This window comes from Ambystoma mexicanum, chromosome 2q, assembly GCF_040938575.1.
Source record: "Ambystoma mexicanum isolate Mex_15411 chromosome 2q, UKY_AmexF1_1, whole genome shotgun sequence".
NCBI lineage: Eukaryota > Metazoa > Chordata > Amphibia > Caudata > Ambystomatidae > Ambystoma > Ambystoma mexicanum.
The window spans coordinates 522212645-522232046 of record NC_090924.1 but is presented as its reverse complement, the minus strand read 5'-3'; the positions used below and the strand labels follow the sequence as shown (position 1 = coordinate 522232046).

Here is a 19402-nt window from a genome sequence, read left to right as displayed (position 1 = left end):
GTCTAACATTCAGGCACAGGGAGGAACTGGTGGCATAGCATTCAACCAGGGGCGATAACGACTATTTCAAGCAAATGATTAGAAAAACCGGAAGTTAGTTTCATGACCAGCATCACTTTGTCAGGTAAAGGCAGACCTCTCAACAATGTGGGGTAATCACAGTCCTTGTTGTCCTGTTAGGAGGTTCTCAGTGTGTCGGACACGGCCTTCATTCACAATAGACCAGGCGTGCAGAATAAGGCATTTCAAGTCACGTTAAGTGAAAAGTGGAAGAAAAATAAAAAAAAGCATATTCCACATGATTGCCTACAAGTCGCACAGGCCTGCGAAGGCCAACGTGAAGGATTTTCTTACAAAAAACCTATAGGGTACCGTGTCAACATTTTTTTCTGCCTGTGCTACCGAGGTGTTCGAACGGACGCACGCTAAAAGGTGCAAATTAAAGAAAGAGGTGGGGGTTAAGCTAGAAGTGGGTCATGCTAGAAATGGGAAACATGTTTGTTTTGAGAACTTCTAGCGTGCATAACCCTGGGGGGACCAAGCACGAGTGCATCTGGGCGCAGAGATAATCTTATATGAATTATCACAGTGTCACAGAGGCTATAGCTGATAACAAGATCTGATCTAGGCAAACAAATAGGTTTTTAATTGTTTCCTAAAGATTAACAAGGAATCAAGACGTCAAAGATTCAGAGGAAGAGCATTTCACACTAAGGGGCCAAAGGCGGAATGTATATGATATGATACGGCATTTCTAATGCGCCGGTACACAAGTGTTTCACGGTGCAACAAGACAAGGAGGGGAAAACAAAAGGAGGACAAAACAACGATCTTACTCGGCCTTGTGTCATTCAGATCTCACAAGCGCAGGGAGGGGGAGGGGAGAAGTGCAAAAAGAGGGGGGGTGGCAAAGTGCAAAAGGGGAGTGGGGATGGAGAAGTGTAGGTAACAGAGTGCAGCCAGCGTGTGGCTAAGTGCCAGTAATCAGAGGGTGCAACCAGCAGGTGGCTCATAAGTGCAGAGAGCGGGAACTCTAGGGTTACAGATACAGAGCACAAGTGCTGGGGGGGCACCAAGAGGCAGTGCAAGATGCAACTGGACAGGCAGGGACCTGGACCCAAATTCAGAGGGTGGCCAGGTGACCAGTGCGTTGACAGATGGGTCATCAGCAGGGGAGAAGAAGAGAAAGTGAAAGCAAAGAGGAAAGTCATGAGTTGATTCCGGAACCAAAGATAGTTTCGCTCAAGTTTGAGAGAGGCAGTGAGGCTGTTCCAGAGGGAGGACCCAGCCGAAGAAAGGGATCTACCCCAAACTCTTTGCTTGGAAAAGCAGCTGACCCTCAGAGAGTTGGCAGTAGATGAGGGAAGAGCTTGAGAAGGAAGATAGGAAGAGAGAGTTGGAGGTAGTGGGGACCCAGGTCCCAGAAAGTCTTGTGGACAATGCAGAGTGTCTTGAACTTGATCCTTGCCACCAACGGGAGCCAATTAAGAGATTTCAGAGCTGGAGAGATACGATCCCTGGGCTTGAGGCCAAGGACACGTCTCGCAGTCCTGCTCTTGATAAATTGTAGAGGACAGAGAGTAGAGGCAGGGAGATTTAGAAAGAGGCTGTTGCAGTAATCTAGTCTTGAGAGGACCAGAGCTCTGGAGGCAGTGAGCTTTTGGGGGAAAGTGAGGAAGGGAAGAATACCTCTGAGGAGGTGCAGCTGATAGTTTGACTTCTTAGAGACATCAAAAATGTAAGGAGAGAAGGAGAGGGTGGAGTCGAAGATGACCCCAAGGTTCTTAGCCTCACAGGTAGGAGAAAGAAGAGGACCCAGAGTGTGCAGCCAGAGAGAGAGGAAATGAGGGAGCTGGTGTTCCGATGAGGAGGATCTCTGTCTTACTGGCATTGAGGCAGAGATCATTAGCGGCACACCACTCCTGAATTGCAGACAGACAGTCAGGAATGAGAGAAGGAGTAGAGGTGGCAGAGGAGAGCCGGAAAAAGAGCTGGGTGTCATCCACATAACACTGAAAGATGGAGAGAGCAGCTATGCAGTGGACAAGAGGAGCTAGGTATTGGTTGAACAGCCAGGGAGAGAGGTTATACCCCAGGGGAACACCACAGGTAGAGAGATAGAAGAGAGGAAGGACCCCAATTGGACCTTACAGGATCAGCCAGTGAGAAAGGAGATCAGCCAGACAAGGGCCTGATCAGTGGTACTCAGGCTATCACGGAGGTACTTCAGCAGGATGGCATGGTTGACTGTCGAATGCAGAAGAAAGTTCAAGGAGAACGAGGACAGAAGGAAGGTTAGAGCCAAGGTTGGAGAGCAGGTCCTCACAGATGTTCAGGAGAGCAGTTTCCATGCTTCTGGCCGCTCTGAAGCCAGAAGGATTGATGGTCATGGAGACAACCAACAGATTCGGTTTTAAGGTTAAGTTGGGAGATGGACAGCTTTTCCAAGACTTTGCCCAAGAAAGTAGTGAGAGATCGGGCGATAGTTAGCCGGAGAGGAATGATCGGCAGAGGGCTTCTTGAGGAGGGGTTGAACAAGGGAATGCTTCAGGAGGAAGGGGAAGCTCCATTGGCAAAAGAGTGATTGCAGAAATCGGCCAGGGATGGAGCAAGAGTGTCAATGTGGTCCTTGATGGTTTTGGAAGAACAGGGAAGAACCTGTTTTGACAAGATTTTCATAGATCGGATTTGTCTAGAAACATTGTCTGGGGTGAACACGGGAAAGGAAGAAAAGGTAGGAGGAGAGGAGGCCTCAGGCAGGCCAGGTGTGGAGGAGGAAGAGAGGGTGGACAGGATGTCCTGAGTTTTAATGATGAAAGGAGAGGCCAAGGCCGCGGAGAGGGCCTGGGAAGGAACCGGAGAGGTAGAGACTTCAGCAGGGTTGGCCAGCTCCTTGCAGATTTTGGAGAGTTCGGCTGAGTTGTTAGATGCTGCAGAGATGCGGGCTTGGATGTGTGCTCTCTTCTTGGGGAAGACAGTCTGTACTGCCTTTGGAGCAGGCGGCATGCCAGTTTGTCAAAGGGTGCGCCTGTAGCCTTCCACTTCCTCTCAGCCACCCTGCACTTGCGTTTCAGGGTGACAAGGTCTGAGTCGTACCAATAGTTGCTCTTGGTATCAGGCTTTAAGCAGATCCTCATGACCTAGGCAAGTACATCGAGAAAGTCAGAGATAGAAAGATGGAGGTTAGAGAGGGCTGTGTCAGGATGCAAGTCAGCCAAAGGTGCAGAAGGAGGAGAGAAAGTAACAGTTAAAGCCTCAACTGACACACACTTCATGGGTCGAATGACCGAGAAGATAGGTGGCAGAGCTGGGATCGGCTTGGCCTAGGGGGTAGAGAGGGAGAGATGGGAGCAAAGGAGGAAGTGGTCACTCCAGGAGAGAGGAGTGGTGAGAGGGTTGGAGAGGAGGAAGTCTGAGGAGATCAGAACGTCAAGGGTGTTGGCTGCAGAATGGGTCGGGCCAGAGGGAAGAATAGAGACACAGAGTCACAGAGGTTGTGAAAGAGTCCTGCAGAAGCACAAGAAGCAACCAGGTGGAGGTTATGGTCTCAGAGGAGGAGAAGTTGATAGGTAGAGGAGAGGAGGGCGGAGGAGAGATCCGCCCAGTCAGAGAGGAAGGTGGCTACCTGGCCGGGCAGCCAGTAGATAGTGGAACACTAAGAGAAAGGCCAGGAGAGAGAGATAGTCTGCAGACCAGGCATTCAAAAGAGGAGTAGCCCTGCAGAGGAATGAGAGGCAGGGATCCACCCCGGGAAGAGCAAGGCTACACCCCCACCGGGACAGTTGGTTCTGAGCATGGAGAGGATCTTCTAGCCATCAGGAAGGAGAGGGTAAGCGCTCGAGACAGAGCTGGCCGTGACCCACATCTCGGTCAGACCGAGGGCATCTAGATCAAGTTCTTCCGGGAGATGGCAGATGTAAGAGGTGCATTTGACAGTTGAGCGAGCATTGAGGGTGGCAATATGGAGCAGGGTGCCACCTTTGAAAGACTTCTGTGGAGGGGTACAGGTCAGAGGTACGCCCTGAGGAAGTGTTGGAAGCTCCTGAGGACGGGCAGAGGAGGAAGGAGGAGGAGAGGGCAAGGTAGCCAAGGAAGAGGAGGTGCGTGCCAGAGGGGTGTCAGAAGAAAGAGACCACAGTGTGGCAGGATAAGCAGCAGGGGCAGCCTTAGAGGTGGCAGAAGAAGGAGGCCGACGAGCCAAAGAGGGGAGAGAAGGGACTACATGAGATGAAAGGAAGTTGTTAAGGCACAGCAAGCATCTATCAAAAAGGAGGAGGTTGGCCTGAGGTCCTTGGACCAAGACGGTGCCATTTAGATAAACATTAATGATGATCTTGGCGGAGTGGAAGGGGGCCAGGAGGGCCTCACATCGGGTGCCACCATTAATGGGCAAGAGGAAAAAAAAAGAGAAAGAACAGAGACCATATGGATGGTCCATAGGCACGGAGAGAGAACGGCAAAGAGGATGTCGGTAAGGATCTGTCTGGAGGAAGCACTGGTGTAGTTATCAGCGATGGGGAGACCCTGGGTTGGAGACCAGGATATCCCTTTTGAACTTCTTCCTACCAGACCTAGAAGAGAAGGATAGGATAGTCGATAGAAAAACATAGTTGAGGGGTGGTCTAGGGGGCAGGCAGGGGGGGGAAACACTAGGGTGAGGGGAGGACACAGAAGGAGGAAGACACAACGCAAACAGAACAATGACCGAAATCATATTAAAAAAAAATATGGACAAGCAAACGAGCAAAATGCTGCAGGAAAAACAGAACAATCAAACAGGGAACCTGACGGATCTACGCAATAAAATGACGCAAACAACCAGGAGAAACAAAACCACCAAGACAGAGCAATCAACCAGGAAACCTAGAAAAGGTTGAACAGCAAGGATGCAGGCAGTAGGATGTAAGCAAGCAACCATGTATAGCAAACAACAAAGGCAGTACAACTCCCAAGAGAATCTAGAGGGAAACAAAACAGCAAACCATGCAGAACAGAAATCAGAGTAGACAGTAGGTCAGGTGAAAGGGGTTAGATGGGGGAAGGTAGGACTTGCAGGGGAAGTGGAGGGCGTGCAGCAGGTGGAGAAGGTGGCCTAGAGTTGTGAGGAAGCACAAGCTATCAGGGATGCGCAGAAATGCACAAAGCCAAGGACGCGAGGAGCGCACAAATCAAGGAATGCGTGGGAATGCACGCGGCCTAGGAAGCGAGGAGCGTACTCGATCAAGGAAAGCAAGGGGACACATGCGGCCTAGGAAACGATGGATCGCATGCAATCTAGGGTTGCATGGGAACGTATGTGGCCAAGGTCGCGAGAGAGCAAACAGTCCTAGAATGCAAGGGAGTACACGCAGCCCCAGTAGAGAGGGCCTAAAATGAGAGGGAGCAAGCACAACCTAGGGTGCGAGTGACCGCAGGCAATCAGGGATTGCAAGGATGCAAAGGGGCCAGGGGGGGTCCAACCCGGTACAGGTCACGGCGGAAACCGCGTGAGAGAAAGGGCACCAGGTCAGGGTGTTACGTGGAGCATAGCAAGCTGAACACTCCCCGCAGCTTCTTACCCGGCAGCCGCAGACAGGAGGGTGAGTCTTCCACACTCGCTGTCTGCGCCGCATTCCCTTCGCTATTAAACACTTGCATCGCTCAACACTTCAGCCTTGTCCTGCGAGGGATTTGCCGCAGAGGGTCTGTGTACTCTGGGAATCCCCCTTTCCAACCTTGTGGGGGCTGGGTGGTTATGTGAGCAGGGCTGATGGACGAAGCCCCAGCCCATGGCAAACAGCACCCTATCTCTTGAGGAAACCCAAATCCTGTTCAATATCATTTTGGGAGCTGAAGAATGACTACATTTTAAATTTGAAATACGTCTGTGATGGCAATTCAATTTCAGCATGAAACCGTTCTGTTCAAGTAATGCAAATTTGGCTCTCTGCTCTTTTGATCTGTAAATCCCAAAACATATATACCCATTTGGACAAATTATCCGAAAGACGTGAGGCTTGGACTGTTTCTGCACAGAGCTCTTAATATGTTTATCATTGCTCCAAGTCGTCTGCCTGCATGAAAGCTGCCACTCAGGAGCAGATCTGGTGGACTGCTGGGCTAGCCTCGCCCCAGGGGTTTGATCGTCAGGGCGCAACGGTGCACCGACAAGACAAACTTTTCCAGAGCACAGCTCTGTCTTGTTCCGGCCCATTTCCTACTCTGGAAGTGGGGGAAAAGAACCTATGGTGGATAACAATTGTACTGGAGTTTGGGGGACCGGCTATTTCTATATTTCAAGCACATTATGGCTCGATAAACTCTCCATCTCCCTTGCTCCAGTCTCACCGTCTTACACAGTATCCAATTACTAAAAATCCCAAAAGCATGAGAAACGCCATGCCATACATGCAGTCTACAGTGCCTAACTACTGCCTAAAACAACCAGTGAATAATTCGAACCGCCCAGAAAACACCTGCCGAAATCACTCACCGGAGCCGGTCTTCGTCCAGGCAGTCTATGATTTCACTCCGGTCATTGACGATATTCAATAGCTCTTCCAGTAGCTTCTTCTCGCGATCTTTGTCATGCGGAGTCTTTAATTTCTCTAAAAAAAGCAATAGAGAATTCATGTCACTATTATGTGGGATAACGTAACCTGACATGACCCCAGGGAGGACAGATGTGAAGGGCAAGGAGGAGGCTTGAGAAGAGCAGTAGGATGAACGGACACACTGTGGACTGATCAATGAAGTTATGTTTACTGAGGTGATATTAGCTGGGTCTGAGGGCGGACCATGCCGTTTAACGGCCTGCCAGACAAGTCTATTTTCCATGTTCATGACCATGACTAACAACAGAAAGTGACTTTGCAAGAGCAGTGTGGTTTCAGAGAACCTGCAGGTAACTTCTGTTTTTATGGTTTCAAAATAGTTCTTAGTGCCTGTGTGTGGGTGCTACGGAGTGTACTGCCGGGTGTGCAGGCACCATAAAAAGTAAGTGGCAAGGGGCGCTGGCAGGGCATGACTCTGGCTGCTCCGAGCACGGGTTTGTGACTGTGCTAACAGTCAGCGTTCAGAGCAATCGGATTAGCCAGTGGACCATGGCAAGGTGCTAACGTGGGGGAAAGCTTATTAGCATTGAAGAGGGTTAAATAACAATGGACCCCATTACGAGTTTGTCAGTTAAATGTGCCGAAAGAAATGCAAATTTGATTACCGTTACTGACACTTGGTCCTGCAGATTTACTGTGGGATTTACAAGTAGTGGTAGAGCGGTGTAAATCCCCATTTTGAGCGTATATGACTCTTGGGATTTTGGTGGAATTACAGCATGCAACTGGTTTTTGGAGGAAAAGAGAAGGATCTACCTCCAGCTTTTTGCTGGATGTGAATCCTCCACTTTTTCTACAAACACAGAATTCACAGGCGCAGTAAAAACAGTGGCATTTCCGTTACCACCAAAACAAGTGGTGCTAAAAGTATTACCACCACTTTTTTACCACACCGCCAAACCAGTTATGAGGCCCAATGTATTTCAGATCATAATGTAGATTCTGGCTAACACCTGCCACCTCTTGACCACCATGGATGATGCCCAATTGACATTCGAATCAGTCGCTTTCTGTGACAGATGCACCTTCTCTGGATTGCTTTTTCCTAAAAAAAGAATTGCTATTGTTCCATTGGTCGTCGATCAGTGTGTCACCAAGTGGAGTAAAAACTATCGTTATGGATAGTGGTAAACAGCAAGCTTGTATAAATGCACCTCCACCTGAGCCACGTGGACATTTTCCCTCCTTTTGTAAGTCGCTGCCATTCTGATTTGCTGAAAAAGGAATATTTTGATTGTTACACTACAAAGCTTTTGTACAGCCATAGTGTACTCCGAGCAGCTAGGCTCGTCAAAGTTAGCTTAGTGTGATCCTGCCCGAGGAATCCAGAAATTAGGCTGCAGAGAAAAGGGAGCAGGGGCAAGATCGGAGAAGGGGGAAAGAGGGTGCAGGTGCCACAGCGGGAAGGGGGGGGATGCAGAGGTGGAAGACCTATTCCGGAATAGCTTAGGTGCACACAGATCCACTTTAACGCACCATAAGACCAGGATTGAAGAAAAAGAAGGTATATTCTAACATGTATGACTTCTATAGGACTGCCCACAGTGAGTTCTAAGCACCCTGAAAGCATGTTTTCTTCTATAAAGACAATCAAAAAGTCTGGAATCCAGGCTCTAAGCACCAGTATAAACGTGCACCTCATTATGCTCCTTTGTTCTTTTGACTGATTACAGCACGCTCATCAATTGGTCTATTTGAGATGGTGACTAACCACCTTCAATGGCTACATTTTAAGATTCACTTAGTGAGGTGTACACATTCAGCATTGGTCAAGAAGACATGTACAAGCTTTGTCACAGAATGCCCAATTCTTCATAAGCATTAGAGTATTTACCATCGGACATTATTGTCCACATCGGAGGATAACGGCACGCGCTATAGACCTACTTTGAAAACTCAAATAGGACAACAGCACTATGAACTTGTTCAAGTTTGGACAAATAAGAGATGTCAAATTGTAGCAACTGTTTGAAAAATTCAACTTTCTCAGTTACGATACAGACCTAGAATATAATTACAAGTGACTCAATGTCATCAGAGTCACCTGTAATTGGCAGGTTTTGCCAATAGAGCCATGCATACTGGCATTTGTAGGCCCCTACCTCTAGGTTGGATAAAGGCGACCATGACATATGACCTGTTAACTTTGACCAGAATACTGAAGAATTAAGGTGTGTGCATTTCGGGGGGTGTTTTGGGGAGGAGGGGCAGGGGTTGGTGAGAGTGAGTTTGGCAAATGATTTCAGAATTAAAAAGTGTAAGAGTTCCCCCATATATTAAGGATGGGGAGAGAGCACAGGATACTAGCAAAAAATAAAAAATGACAAAATGCATCACTCACCAGGTTTGTTCATTAGATCCCGGAGTTCGTTTTCAACGCTCAGCTGCTGATCCTCCAGCGCCTGCTGCTTAGATCTGAAACACGTCAAGCCATAATCATGTCCCAAGCAGGTAAACCGACAAGAGATATCACAAGAGTCAGGCTGAAAAATCTCCCAAACTCATGGACTCCTACAGGGCATCTGTTGCCAGCACAGTGGGGGTCATTTTGTAAACAAAGGTTTACCTTTCAAGCAGGGGTGGGGGGTAATTTAGGTTTGTGTGGTCCCCTGCTTGCAAGTTTGAACACTTACAAAACAGGGTGGGAAAGTGAAAGTAAAAACTGGCGAAATCGCTTTTTTCCTATTTTACTCAGTTTTCTAAGTCTTGTTAAGGCTGCATGCAAATGACCCTTTGCTAACAGCATTTACAATGGATTCATATTGAATCTGCTTGCTTTAAACAGATGCTAAAGGCTGGCGAATTTAACACAAATCCAGGGGCTTAACACCAGCACAGAAATACATGCTGGCGTTAAACCATGTGCTTTGTAAGCGATGGAGTCTGGGGAAAATGTCAATTCCATTGTCTGTTTCTTATCTGCCTCCAAATGGCTGCAAAATGATCTGGAGTGTAAAAATAAGATGGAAATGGCTAACATCTTGCTATTATGCCTCACTTTTGCACTCCGACTAAGAAAACAACCCCATAAACGCCATCTTCCTGCATCAAAATTCAGAAAATCCCTGAAAATGTTCAGGTTAATAAAAACTGTATACAATCTTATATATTACCTGAAGGGCCTCATTAAAATACTATCAGTCAGGATTGTATGGAACATTTACAGGATAAGTTCCACCGAAAATACTGCTTGGGAGCGTTACAGTATTTATGTCAAGCGATCCATATTCCATGTTATCCCAGCTGATAAGTAGCTGGCGTTTTGCACCGATTTCCCACCATACTTCATAATGGGGCAAGAAGACTACTTTCACTCTTTAAACATGCATACATTTGCGTGCTGTATAGGCAGGGAATCAGCCAGAACAAGACGGAGTAGCGCTCCGGCAAAACATGCCTGGCCTGAGCGCTGCTCCGTCCCCCAGACCGAAGGGATGTCACGACTCACCCAGGAGCCACCACGTGGCTCTCCCAGGTCCTGGGCCTCAATGAGCATACGCTTTCAGGAGACTCAACATGGAGGGCAGCTTAGCCTGTTTTTCAATGAGCTTTCAGAAGACTCGGCACTGCAGGCCAAATCCCCACATACAGTGCATCAGCTGTCCAAACTAGTATATATGTCCTTTACAGACATCTCTTTATCAGGGTGAGTATTGTGACCAATCAAAACAGAAGAGTACATTATTCACTTAAAGGGGCTTCTGACTGAATTACTAGAAGACGTGTTTAACATTTAAAATTGTGGACATTATGATGTTCCCATAATGCTCTTTGTTTTTATATAAATCGCTAGGATTGGGTTCTATGAAGAGATACTGTGTTGCGCAACCTAGCCAGGGGGCCACGCCCCTTGCCTGCCCCTTCCCACAGCCCCGCCCCTCCAAAGAGGTAACAGTTCCCCAAGTAGATTTTTTCCATTTCCAGCACTGTGGATAGGACAATAAACAAGTAGGAAGCCTACATAGTAATGGAAAGGTGCAGGTTGTGTACAGAAATGAATAGTGGTATTCATACTAGTAGAGGGGGAATCTAAGGTACAGAATGGTAGGTAAAGTTATTTGCCAAGCATATGTTTAGGTCGCCTTTTTAACTAATGAGCTTCCCATAAATTACACAGGCAGCAGCATGAACACGCAGCAGCCCACCCGTACCAAGAGGTGAATGTGCAACATGTTCAGGCAGCAGGGGGAGAAGGCTAAAGCAAGCAGATTGGCTTCAAAGTGAATTTTTTAAAAGTTTTTACGAGTGGGACATATTCAGATGCAGTGATGAAGGGGTAATGCTGTAAACACATGATGATCAAACATTAGGAAGCGCAACGCGGATATGGGGTTCTTACAATAGCAAGGGAAGCAGAACAGAGCCCTGGCAGGCTGATTAGCAATGGCAGAGTGATGACCAGCAGGGTCATTGCAGGTCATCGATCCTGTTTGCTACACAGCCCACCACGTCACCAGAGAGGCCAGAGTTGGACGATGCAGCTAATGGAGTGAGAGGAGCATTAAGCAATGGGTTGGTTAACTGCACATGGTGGCACTAGATGAAGCGAGCGGCATTTGAAGGCAGAGAAAGGGAATGAGTTACACTGTGATTGAGTTGCATTTGCTCACTTCCTTTTATGGAATAATTTTCCCGATCAATAATAGGCTGTGTATGATGCTGGGGGCGGGTGATGAGTGGGAGAGAACTTTGAAACAATCCATTTAAGACATTTAGAAGCAATTAGTACGCAGCAGGGTTGAGGGGTTTTGAGGGCGAGGGGGAGTGCCAGCCTCCCAGCCAATGAGGTGGCTCAGAACAGGGGCATTACAGACGGTAATCCCACCGCTCCAAGCCTCCTCAGGGCTGGAGGCCGCCATCTTCCCTACCGGGGAACAAGGTAAGTGTATCCCCTCCTAATCCACAACCTCCCCACCCCACTTGCCTTCTCCTTTTGGATCCTTTCCTGCGGCAGACAAGCTGGGAGCACTTCTGGCCCCAGCGCATCTGCTCCCGATCTGCGACACACCCCCATGGAAAGGAAGAAGGGACGTGTAGTCCCTACTATCCTTTCCATGGCGGCCGTTTTCTTGGTTTACTTTTTTCCTTTTTTTTTTTTTAATGGTCGCCATGGAAAGGGTGAAGGGACTACACGTAGTCCCTTCTCCCGTTCCATGGCGGCCATTTTGTTTACTTTTTAAAAACATTTTCCAATGCCCGCCATGGAAAGGGAGAATAATCTTTGGTTCCCCTTCCTTGGCGTTCATTTGTTTCTCCATCTTTCTTTTTTCAGTTCTGAAACTGAGCATTTCGCTACTGATAAATATAGTTTTTTGTACCCAGGACTTACAGGCCGGGGTACTAATAGCAATAAGACCCTCACGGGAGGGTATTACCGCATCAGGTAATGCACCAGAGCCTGCGTTAAAACCCTTGCTTCACTCGGGCCTGTAACCATGCGCTCCAAGGCTTTACCTAAAGCAGTAATGACCCTCCCTGCTCGTGGCTTATAATTGGAGGGGCATTACGGAGCATTCTATCTTACTGGTGCCAACAGGATTTTACCAAATTCAAGGACAAGCCTTCAGGTCTCCCTAGGAAAGTGAGCTACTCCTAAACCGGCTTGCACAGAGTGTGAAGGGGCAATCTCTAGATATTAGGATTGACTGCTTGCGAAAGGGGATTTGTAAAAGCAAGCAGTAAGGTGATTCAACCATTACAGCATCAAGCGTTTTGGACATTCCAGGCCCATTCCAGATATCATTAGACATCTACAGAAATAAGGCGAATTACTGCATGTGTGAATACGATAAGACTGCATGTTTAGGGCCGAGTCCATATGTTACCTTTCGTATAAAGTCATTCATAGTTTCTCCATGCACAAAGCATTTCACGTCAAAGTACAACAAAAGAGTACACCAATATGCCTCCTGCGCAACCCCAAGTTGTGGGATTGCGCCAAATGTAAACTGATGCCACAATCCAAACAATTTGTGCATTTCAGTTTCCCTCGGATACACATGCATTACTGCAGGTGTATGGTGTGGTGTCCAGTCATTTGGTCGACTAAAAACTGGTCGAATGATATTTGGTCGAAGCAATTTGGTCGAAAACCAAATGGTTGATTTTTTTTTTATTTATATATTTATTTTTCGGGTTTTCGTTTTTTAAAAAAAGGGGTTTTTAGAGAAAAAAAGGGGGTTGGGGGGACCCCCCCCAAAAAATAAAAAAAGGGGTGAAAATAAAAAAAAATTCGACCATTTGGTTTTCGACCAAATTGGTTCGACCATTTGTCTGGTCGACCAATTTTTTTCGACCAAATGTCTGGTAACCGTATGGTGTATGTGCACACTGCTGCTAAATCGCCATGCCCCCAATACATGGCACATGGAGAATCCAGGAATATCTGGTGAAAACCAGGATAGTGTGCATGCGCAAAGGAAGGAGGAATCTGCATGCTAACCACAGTAACTGGGGCAAATGTCACCCTCAGTACAAAACGGGTGAGCTGGGCTTTTATGTCCCTCCACAGCATCATCTCTTGGATTGAGTTTCTTGCTTCGGTGCCGATTTGGCTCCTAGTTCCCTTTGACCGGGCCTCCTTCAGATTGTTTTATGCTCTGGAAAATGTGTTTCCATAGTTTTGAGGTGTTTTCTTCCTCCTAACATACTATTGGACTCAGTAGCCTTGATTGCGTATGCAGCCCCTTCCTTTTGTCACCCTCGCCCACCGTAATGTCTCTTGGGACCTTTGGGGATGTCTATTTTGCAGCATGCAAATGTACAGACAGCATCGGCACTCCTGGGCGTATTACGCCGCCCCCAAAACATGTGCATGCACTTTGCGCCAACTGCAGCCTTTTGTATGCTTCAAAACGTGAATACAACACTACACAGCTCACGTATGCTTGAAATGATAGAAGCACACTTTCGCAGATGTTCCAAGCATGGCGTCCCCATGGAAGGTGCACCGAGAGTGGTGTCCTCCTGTTCTTCTAGACCTGCGGGATAGCTTGCTTACTTGCCCTTTCTTTCAAGCTGCTTCAGGGATCTGAATTCCCCTATGAAAGTATTAATTCTACTTTGCTGTGCATTACATTCCAGGGGTATGTGTTTCCTGTACCAAGTTGTCCTTCTCCTTACAGTTCTAGTGTAATCAGGTTTTTTTCACTCCCCCAGCCCACCCTTTCCTCCATTTCCTGAAACACCCAAGTGCACGGAGGTATTCTGCCATAAAGTGGATGGAGATTACCACCATGGCCATCAAGAGCCCGGCTGCTGGACCGAACAACAACAACAATAATCATTTCTCTTTATAGAGCGCTTCATGGTGGATTAGTCCTGCTTCCAAGCGCAGTATTAACCAGTTTAATCACTAACCGATTTAACAGCACTCGATGTATGGAACTCAGAAGGATGAAAGGCTGCGCCGACCTGATGTTGCATTCAAACATGTGAGGTGCACGCTGCCCCATGTGAGATTCAAGCACTGCACGCCTGCGCTCCCCACCCAGACTACGCAGATGATTCTCAGGAAGATGGCGTCATGAACCGTTGCAGCCTGGCAACGAGGGAGCTGCGGGTGGAGTGTCAACTTTTCAAGCTAGATACCTGCAGCCAATGCAGAGGCAAAATACCACTGCTGCTTCAAGTAGGTGAAAACAGACTACAAAAAAAGAGATATGTGGGAGAATTAAAGGGCCAAATAGTCGCACTTGTGAGATTGATACTTTGCACCATAAAATGATCTGTGCGAAACAAGCCTAGCTTTTGTTTTCCCATTTCCCCAGATCATCTATTTTCAGTCAGCAAAACATTTAATTGTAATCATTTTACTGTTTGTGTCTGCAATAATTTTCCAAATGAAGGACACAGGTCAACAGTGCGGGCATTTCTATGATACGAATTTATTTGGAAGCTTTACTCAATCATGTTGCAAAGTGTATTAAAGTGCTGGTTAGTTTTGAGTAATCCACTGTTTTTTAGATTTTATCTTGCATTTCTGGGAAGGGCCACGTGTAAACTTTAGATGTCACTGAGAACATAGGAATCACGAGACCAGTGGCACCCAATGCTCGACCACCGTGCCACAGGGGGCCTTGTACAGCTGTATTAGGAAAGAGGGAATATACAGAGACACCCAGTAGGCCTACTTAAATATTTTCCTGTACCCACAGTGCTCAGGTGGAGGTCCTGCCTCGATACAAACACAGGAAGTACAAAGTCCCTTTTAAAACAATACCAACATAAATAACTACACACCACTTACTTGTACATTAGCTCAGACTCCTGTCTCAGCAAAAGCTGCTTTTCATGGATCAGTTTGAACCAGTCCACCATAAGCGGGTCTTCCGTTTCATCTACAAACACAAAACAAGAGTGGCAATTAATTAAAGCCACCATCTCCCGCCACAGTTAGCTACATGGATCTCCTTAGCACTCTCTGCTGGTTTAAACTAAAACAGGGGTCTGCAACCCTTGGCTTCCCAGGGGTTTTGGGCAGCAACTCCCATCATAGCTAGCCTGCAGAGTTAATGTTGAGCGATCATGGGAGATGTAGTCCAAAACAACTGTAGAGCAAGCACGTTTCAGTCACCTGTCCTACAACAAGGGAATGCTCAACACCCATAGAAGATTCCGGCTGCCTTTCAGGAGTCAGACTTCAGTGACCTCGTACATACAATCAACGCATAACAGGACTTATCCTACAGATCATCAGGACCACCATTTTGCTAAATCCCCTTCAACAATTAAGACACACGGATCGCTTGCCTCCTTCACATTTGCGCAGCTGCTTTTCGAGGTCAACTCCTTTGAGCTCCAGTGCGTCCAGCTGTTTTTCAATGTCCCTAAGATGCTGTTGAATTTCTTCTTCTGGGATGTAATCTGGTCGATGCTGGAAAGACAATTTAAAAAAGGCACCAAATCAGGCATTTACAATTATGCATAAACCTTTTTCGGAACGTCTAACAGAGGCGGGTCCCCTCACATTACTGCCCTGACACGAGGAATGGTGCAGAGCCACACAGCAAATAGATGGGCCAGTAATCTAATGATTGCAATTTATGTAGCACACCCTTTTGGTTTTAAAATGTATTTTAGATCCTGCCTAGTTCCGGGAGTCAAAGGCGCCCTGTTGTACCCATGCCCGCATCAACATAAATATCGACAACAGAAGAATTAAAGATAAAGAAGCATATGAGAGCAGTTGTGTTGAGGCAATGGAAGAGGATGGGCAGCCAACACACAAATACACAAACACAATGCGAGAGAGGAAAGTTGAGGAGATTTGGTTCTTTAGTCCACATTTACCTTAATCCCTCAAAATATGCTGTCCTGATGACAAACCCAGCTGAGGGGAAGCACAATCCCAAGTGAAGAGCAGAGAGAGAAAGAAAAGGAAAAAAGGGCACAATCGAGATTACATTAAACAATTTCGGTTAACAGTGAGTCTATGATCAAGAGCAGATATAGCCACATCCCACTTGCTCATCCATTTTGTATTTGTGGAAAAGTTAAATTTCCTGTTTGTGAAGTACCCAGACAATTGCAAACTGGCTGAGAATGACTTGCATCACAGGTGCCACATTTCTTTAACGGCTGGCAGGCCAATTGGTCCCAGGTCTTCAGAAAAACCTTTAACGAAGAATAACTTTTTAGCCAACAGCCCATTGCATGCTGAGACATGTAGACCCAAAAATGTAATTGAAACTACAAGTCCCAAAAAGAAAATGTCAGTGCTGGTTACAGGTCATTTGGTCGAAAATAAATGGTCGACAGGACAAATGGTCGATGCAATTTGGTCGAATTTTTTTTTGGTATTTTCACTTTTTTTGGGAGGGTCTTGGGGGGGTCCCCCCCAATCCCCCTTTTTTGCTAAAAAAAAAACCCTTTTTTTCCTAAACGAAAACCTGAAGAAAAAAAAAAAAATCGACCATTTGTCTTTCGACCAAATTGCGTCGACCATTTGTCTGCCGACCAAATGACTGGACAGCCTCTATAGTAGGCCTCCTTACATTTTACACAAGCAAACATGTTCTATGCCAGCTGTGAGAAACCGGAGGGCGCAATTAATTCCTCCCCCCCCCCCCCCCAACATCCTCTGCTCCGGGGGGCAGGAAAGGCCATTTATTTTGGATCCCGACCCTGGTGGTGGATATGCAAGGGAGGATCACCTGGTTGGAGGAGATTGGGGAAATGGAGAAAGGATGTCCTCAGGCGAGACATGGCATCCCGCTTTCCCAATGAACCTTCAGTCTCAGAAGCCTTCATAGGTTGTCAACCCTTACCCTTTCCTGCCTCTAGGACAAGGAAGAGACCAACTAGGAGGTCCTCTTCTTATGCGGACAGGTTAAACAAACATCAATCTCCTCTTAATACAGAGGAATATCAGATCCATAACAAGAACAAAACAACTAGGAGTCAGTCAGTCAGTCAGTCAGTCAGTCAGTCAGTCAGTCAGTCAGTCAGTCAGTCAGTCAGTCAGTCAGTCAGTCAGTCAGTCAGTCAGTCAGTCAGTCAGTCAGTCAGTCAGTCAGTCAGTCAGTCAGTCAGTCAGTCTCTCTCTCTCTCTCTCTCTCTCTCTCTCTCTCTCTCTCTCTCTCTCTCTCTCTCTCTCTCTCTCTCTCTCTCTCTCTCTCTCTCTCTCTCTCTCTCTCTCTCTCTCTCTCTCTCTCTCTCTCTCTCTCTCTCTCTCTCTCTCTCTCTCTCTCTCTCTCTCTCTCTCTCTCTCTCTCTCTCTCTCTCTCTCTCTCTCTCTCTCTCTCTCTCTCTCTCTCTCTCTCTCTCTCTCATATCCCTTTGAGACTGGGACACGGTGGAGGAAACCAGGAATTATGCACACTTCCTCTCATTCCCACTACTTTGGTACTGAGACGAGGAAGAGGACTGTAGAGGAGTAAAAGTGCAATAGACAGGCATGTTCCACTAATGGATTCAACTACGGTCAGGAAAATGACTTGCAACCAGTTAAGAGGCCATGGGTGCATAAAAAAGGGGGAAGGCAGAAGGAGGGGAGAAACCCGCCGGGTGAGGACAACACAGCTGCCAGATATGGAACAGGCTAGAGAGGGGCCGGCGGGAAGGACGCTGTGCGCTGCAGAGGGGTGAGGGATGCCCCCCCCCCAAACGGGCCGCAAGAGGGTCGAGGCACCTGCAGTCCCCTGTGCCGCGGGTCCACAGACAGAGCTGTGGGACACAAGACTCTAGATTGCCGTAAGCTTCTGCAGCAAGGTTCGGGAGCTCCTGAAAAGCAAACGTGGTGCGAGAGGAAGTAGTAAATGCAGTGAAAATAATTGATGAGCATTTATGAACAAAGTGAAAGCCAATAATGAGCATTTGTGAATCAAGTGGAAAGCAAGCGATGAGCATTAATGGACACTGTGAAAGCAAGGTGGTGGAAAAGTAGGAACACCACAAAGTGAGTTGTGTGAAATACACATTGTGGCAAAGCCAAGAGACTGCCAAGGAGAAACAGAAGTGAATGTTGGCTAATGACGCAGGTCCAAGAGAGGAAGCCTGGGTTGGCAAGAAAGTCCAAAGAGATCATATAAGAGCATAACAAATGGCCAAGGGCCATCAGTTGCATGACCTGTAATGGGTGGACCGTGTGGTCCGACAACTGCACCTTGACTGAGTAACCCCTATTTGGAAAGAACCAACGAAAGTCAAGATACAGGAGCTGTTTGAATAATAAGTGCTGAAGTGGTTGAAGAAAGGAACAATCTGTGTGAACTACTGAAAAGCCTAGATGGTCACAAAGTTGAACTGGAGTTGTTATTGAAAGTCAAGAGATTTTGAACTGATTGTAGTTTTGAAGCTGGAAGAGCTGACTTCTTGAGGAGGGGAAACCCGAGACTTTGTGAACTGTGTTGAACTCTTGGGGAAAGGAACCCCAAGACCTTTTTGGAACTGTTTTGAACTTAGGGAAGGGGAAGCTACAAAGCAAGCCAGGAGCTGGAAGAAGCACATAACTTTATTGGACCACGGTTTCTTATGTTGCTGACATCACTATACATATATGTTTTGGACACAGACCGACCTTTGAGTTGACCTTAATGACGGACTATTCTTAGTTTCTTTAGGACGGGAAACCCCATCTTAGCAAAAGGGCAGGTTAGGCCTTATCCAGTGCGACAAGTAAAGAATAAACCATTTTATTTAGAAATGTGAATCTGTTGTCTGGCTTACTTCATGATGCCTTTACAAAGCCTATTAACTGTAAAGGATTATACGGTTCTCAGGGTTTCCCTTGATGCTTTGCAATGGTGTGCATGGACATACCCCGATGCATTAGAATTGTTACATTTGTATAATTATTTAGGAAATGGGGGTGTAAAACGTTCACAATTTCTGCTTCTTTTTTAACACTTTCCTCCCCAGGCCATTTTTTGTCTATACCCTCAACCCTTTTTGTACATCTTTTTTGCTTGTTCCCAGGAAAACTAAGTAAGACTGATATCTCCACCCCACCATAATACACCGGTTATTTTTACACTCCTCCCTACCCCTAGTCACATCTTTTTTGGCTTGTTTTGCGCCAAAACCAGCCAAACCGATGCAAACTCAATGATGCTAACACATCGATGGGAGCGCACATTGTTGCAATAGCATCAAAGCAAAGAGATGTCAACGATTTGCTGACCCAACTCTTCCCGCCACTGTTTCAGTTACATGCCCCCTTTTATATAGAATGCTCATGGTTCAAATTGGCAGCATGTTTTGCAAGATGTTGGCTGCAACTGTTTGCGATATGGTAACCAGGAGTCCTCCGCTGCAAGTTTCTCCCGGAGCAATGAAATGTAGATTTCCCCGCTGCTTCACATCACATT

General features: G+C 46.9%; 1 protein-coding gene across 2 annotated transcripts in view; it reads right to left on the bottom strand.

Moving 5' to 3' along the window:
- MICALL2 (MICAL like 2) overlaps nt 1-19402 on the bottom strand; it is a 316518-nt gene that overhangs the window by 43731 nt on the left and 253385 nt on the right. Inside the window, exons 12-15 of one of the 2 annotated variants that reach the window (XM_069647643.1) lie at nt 15345-15468; nt 14842-14932; nt 8935-9008; nt 6473-6587 (exon numbers count right to left, since the gene is read on the bottom strand). In XM_069647643.1, coding sequence (XP_069503744.1) covers nt 6473-6587; nt 8935-9008; nt 14842-14932; nt 15345-15468 — 404 coding nt within the window. Of the gene's footprint in view, nt 1-6472; nt 6588-8934; nt 9009-14841; nt 14933-15344; nt 15469-15884; nt 15925-19402 lie in introns of those variants that run through there. The other variant, XM_069647644.1, reaches the window with a different exon arrangement.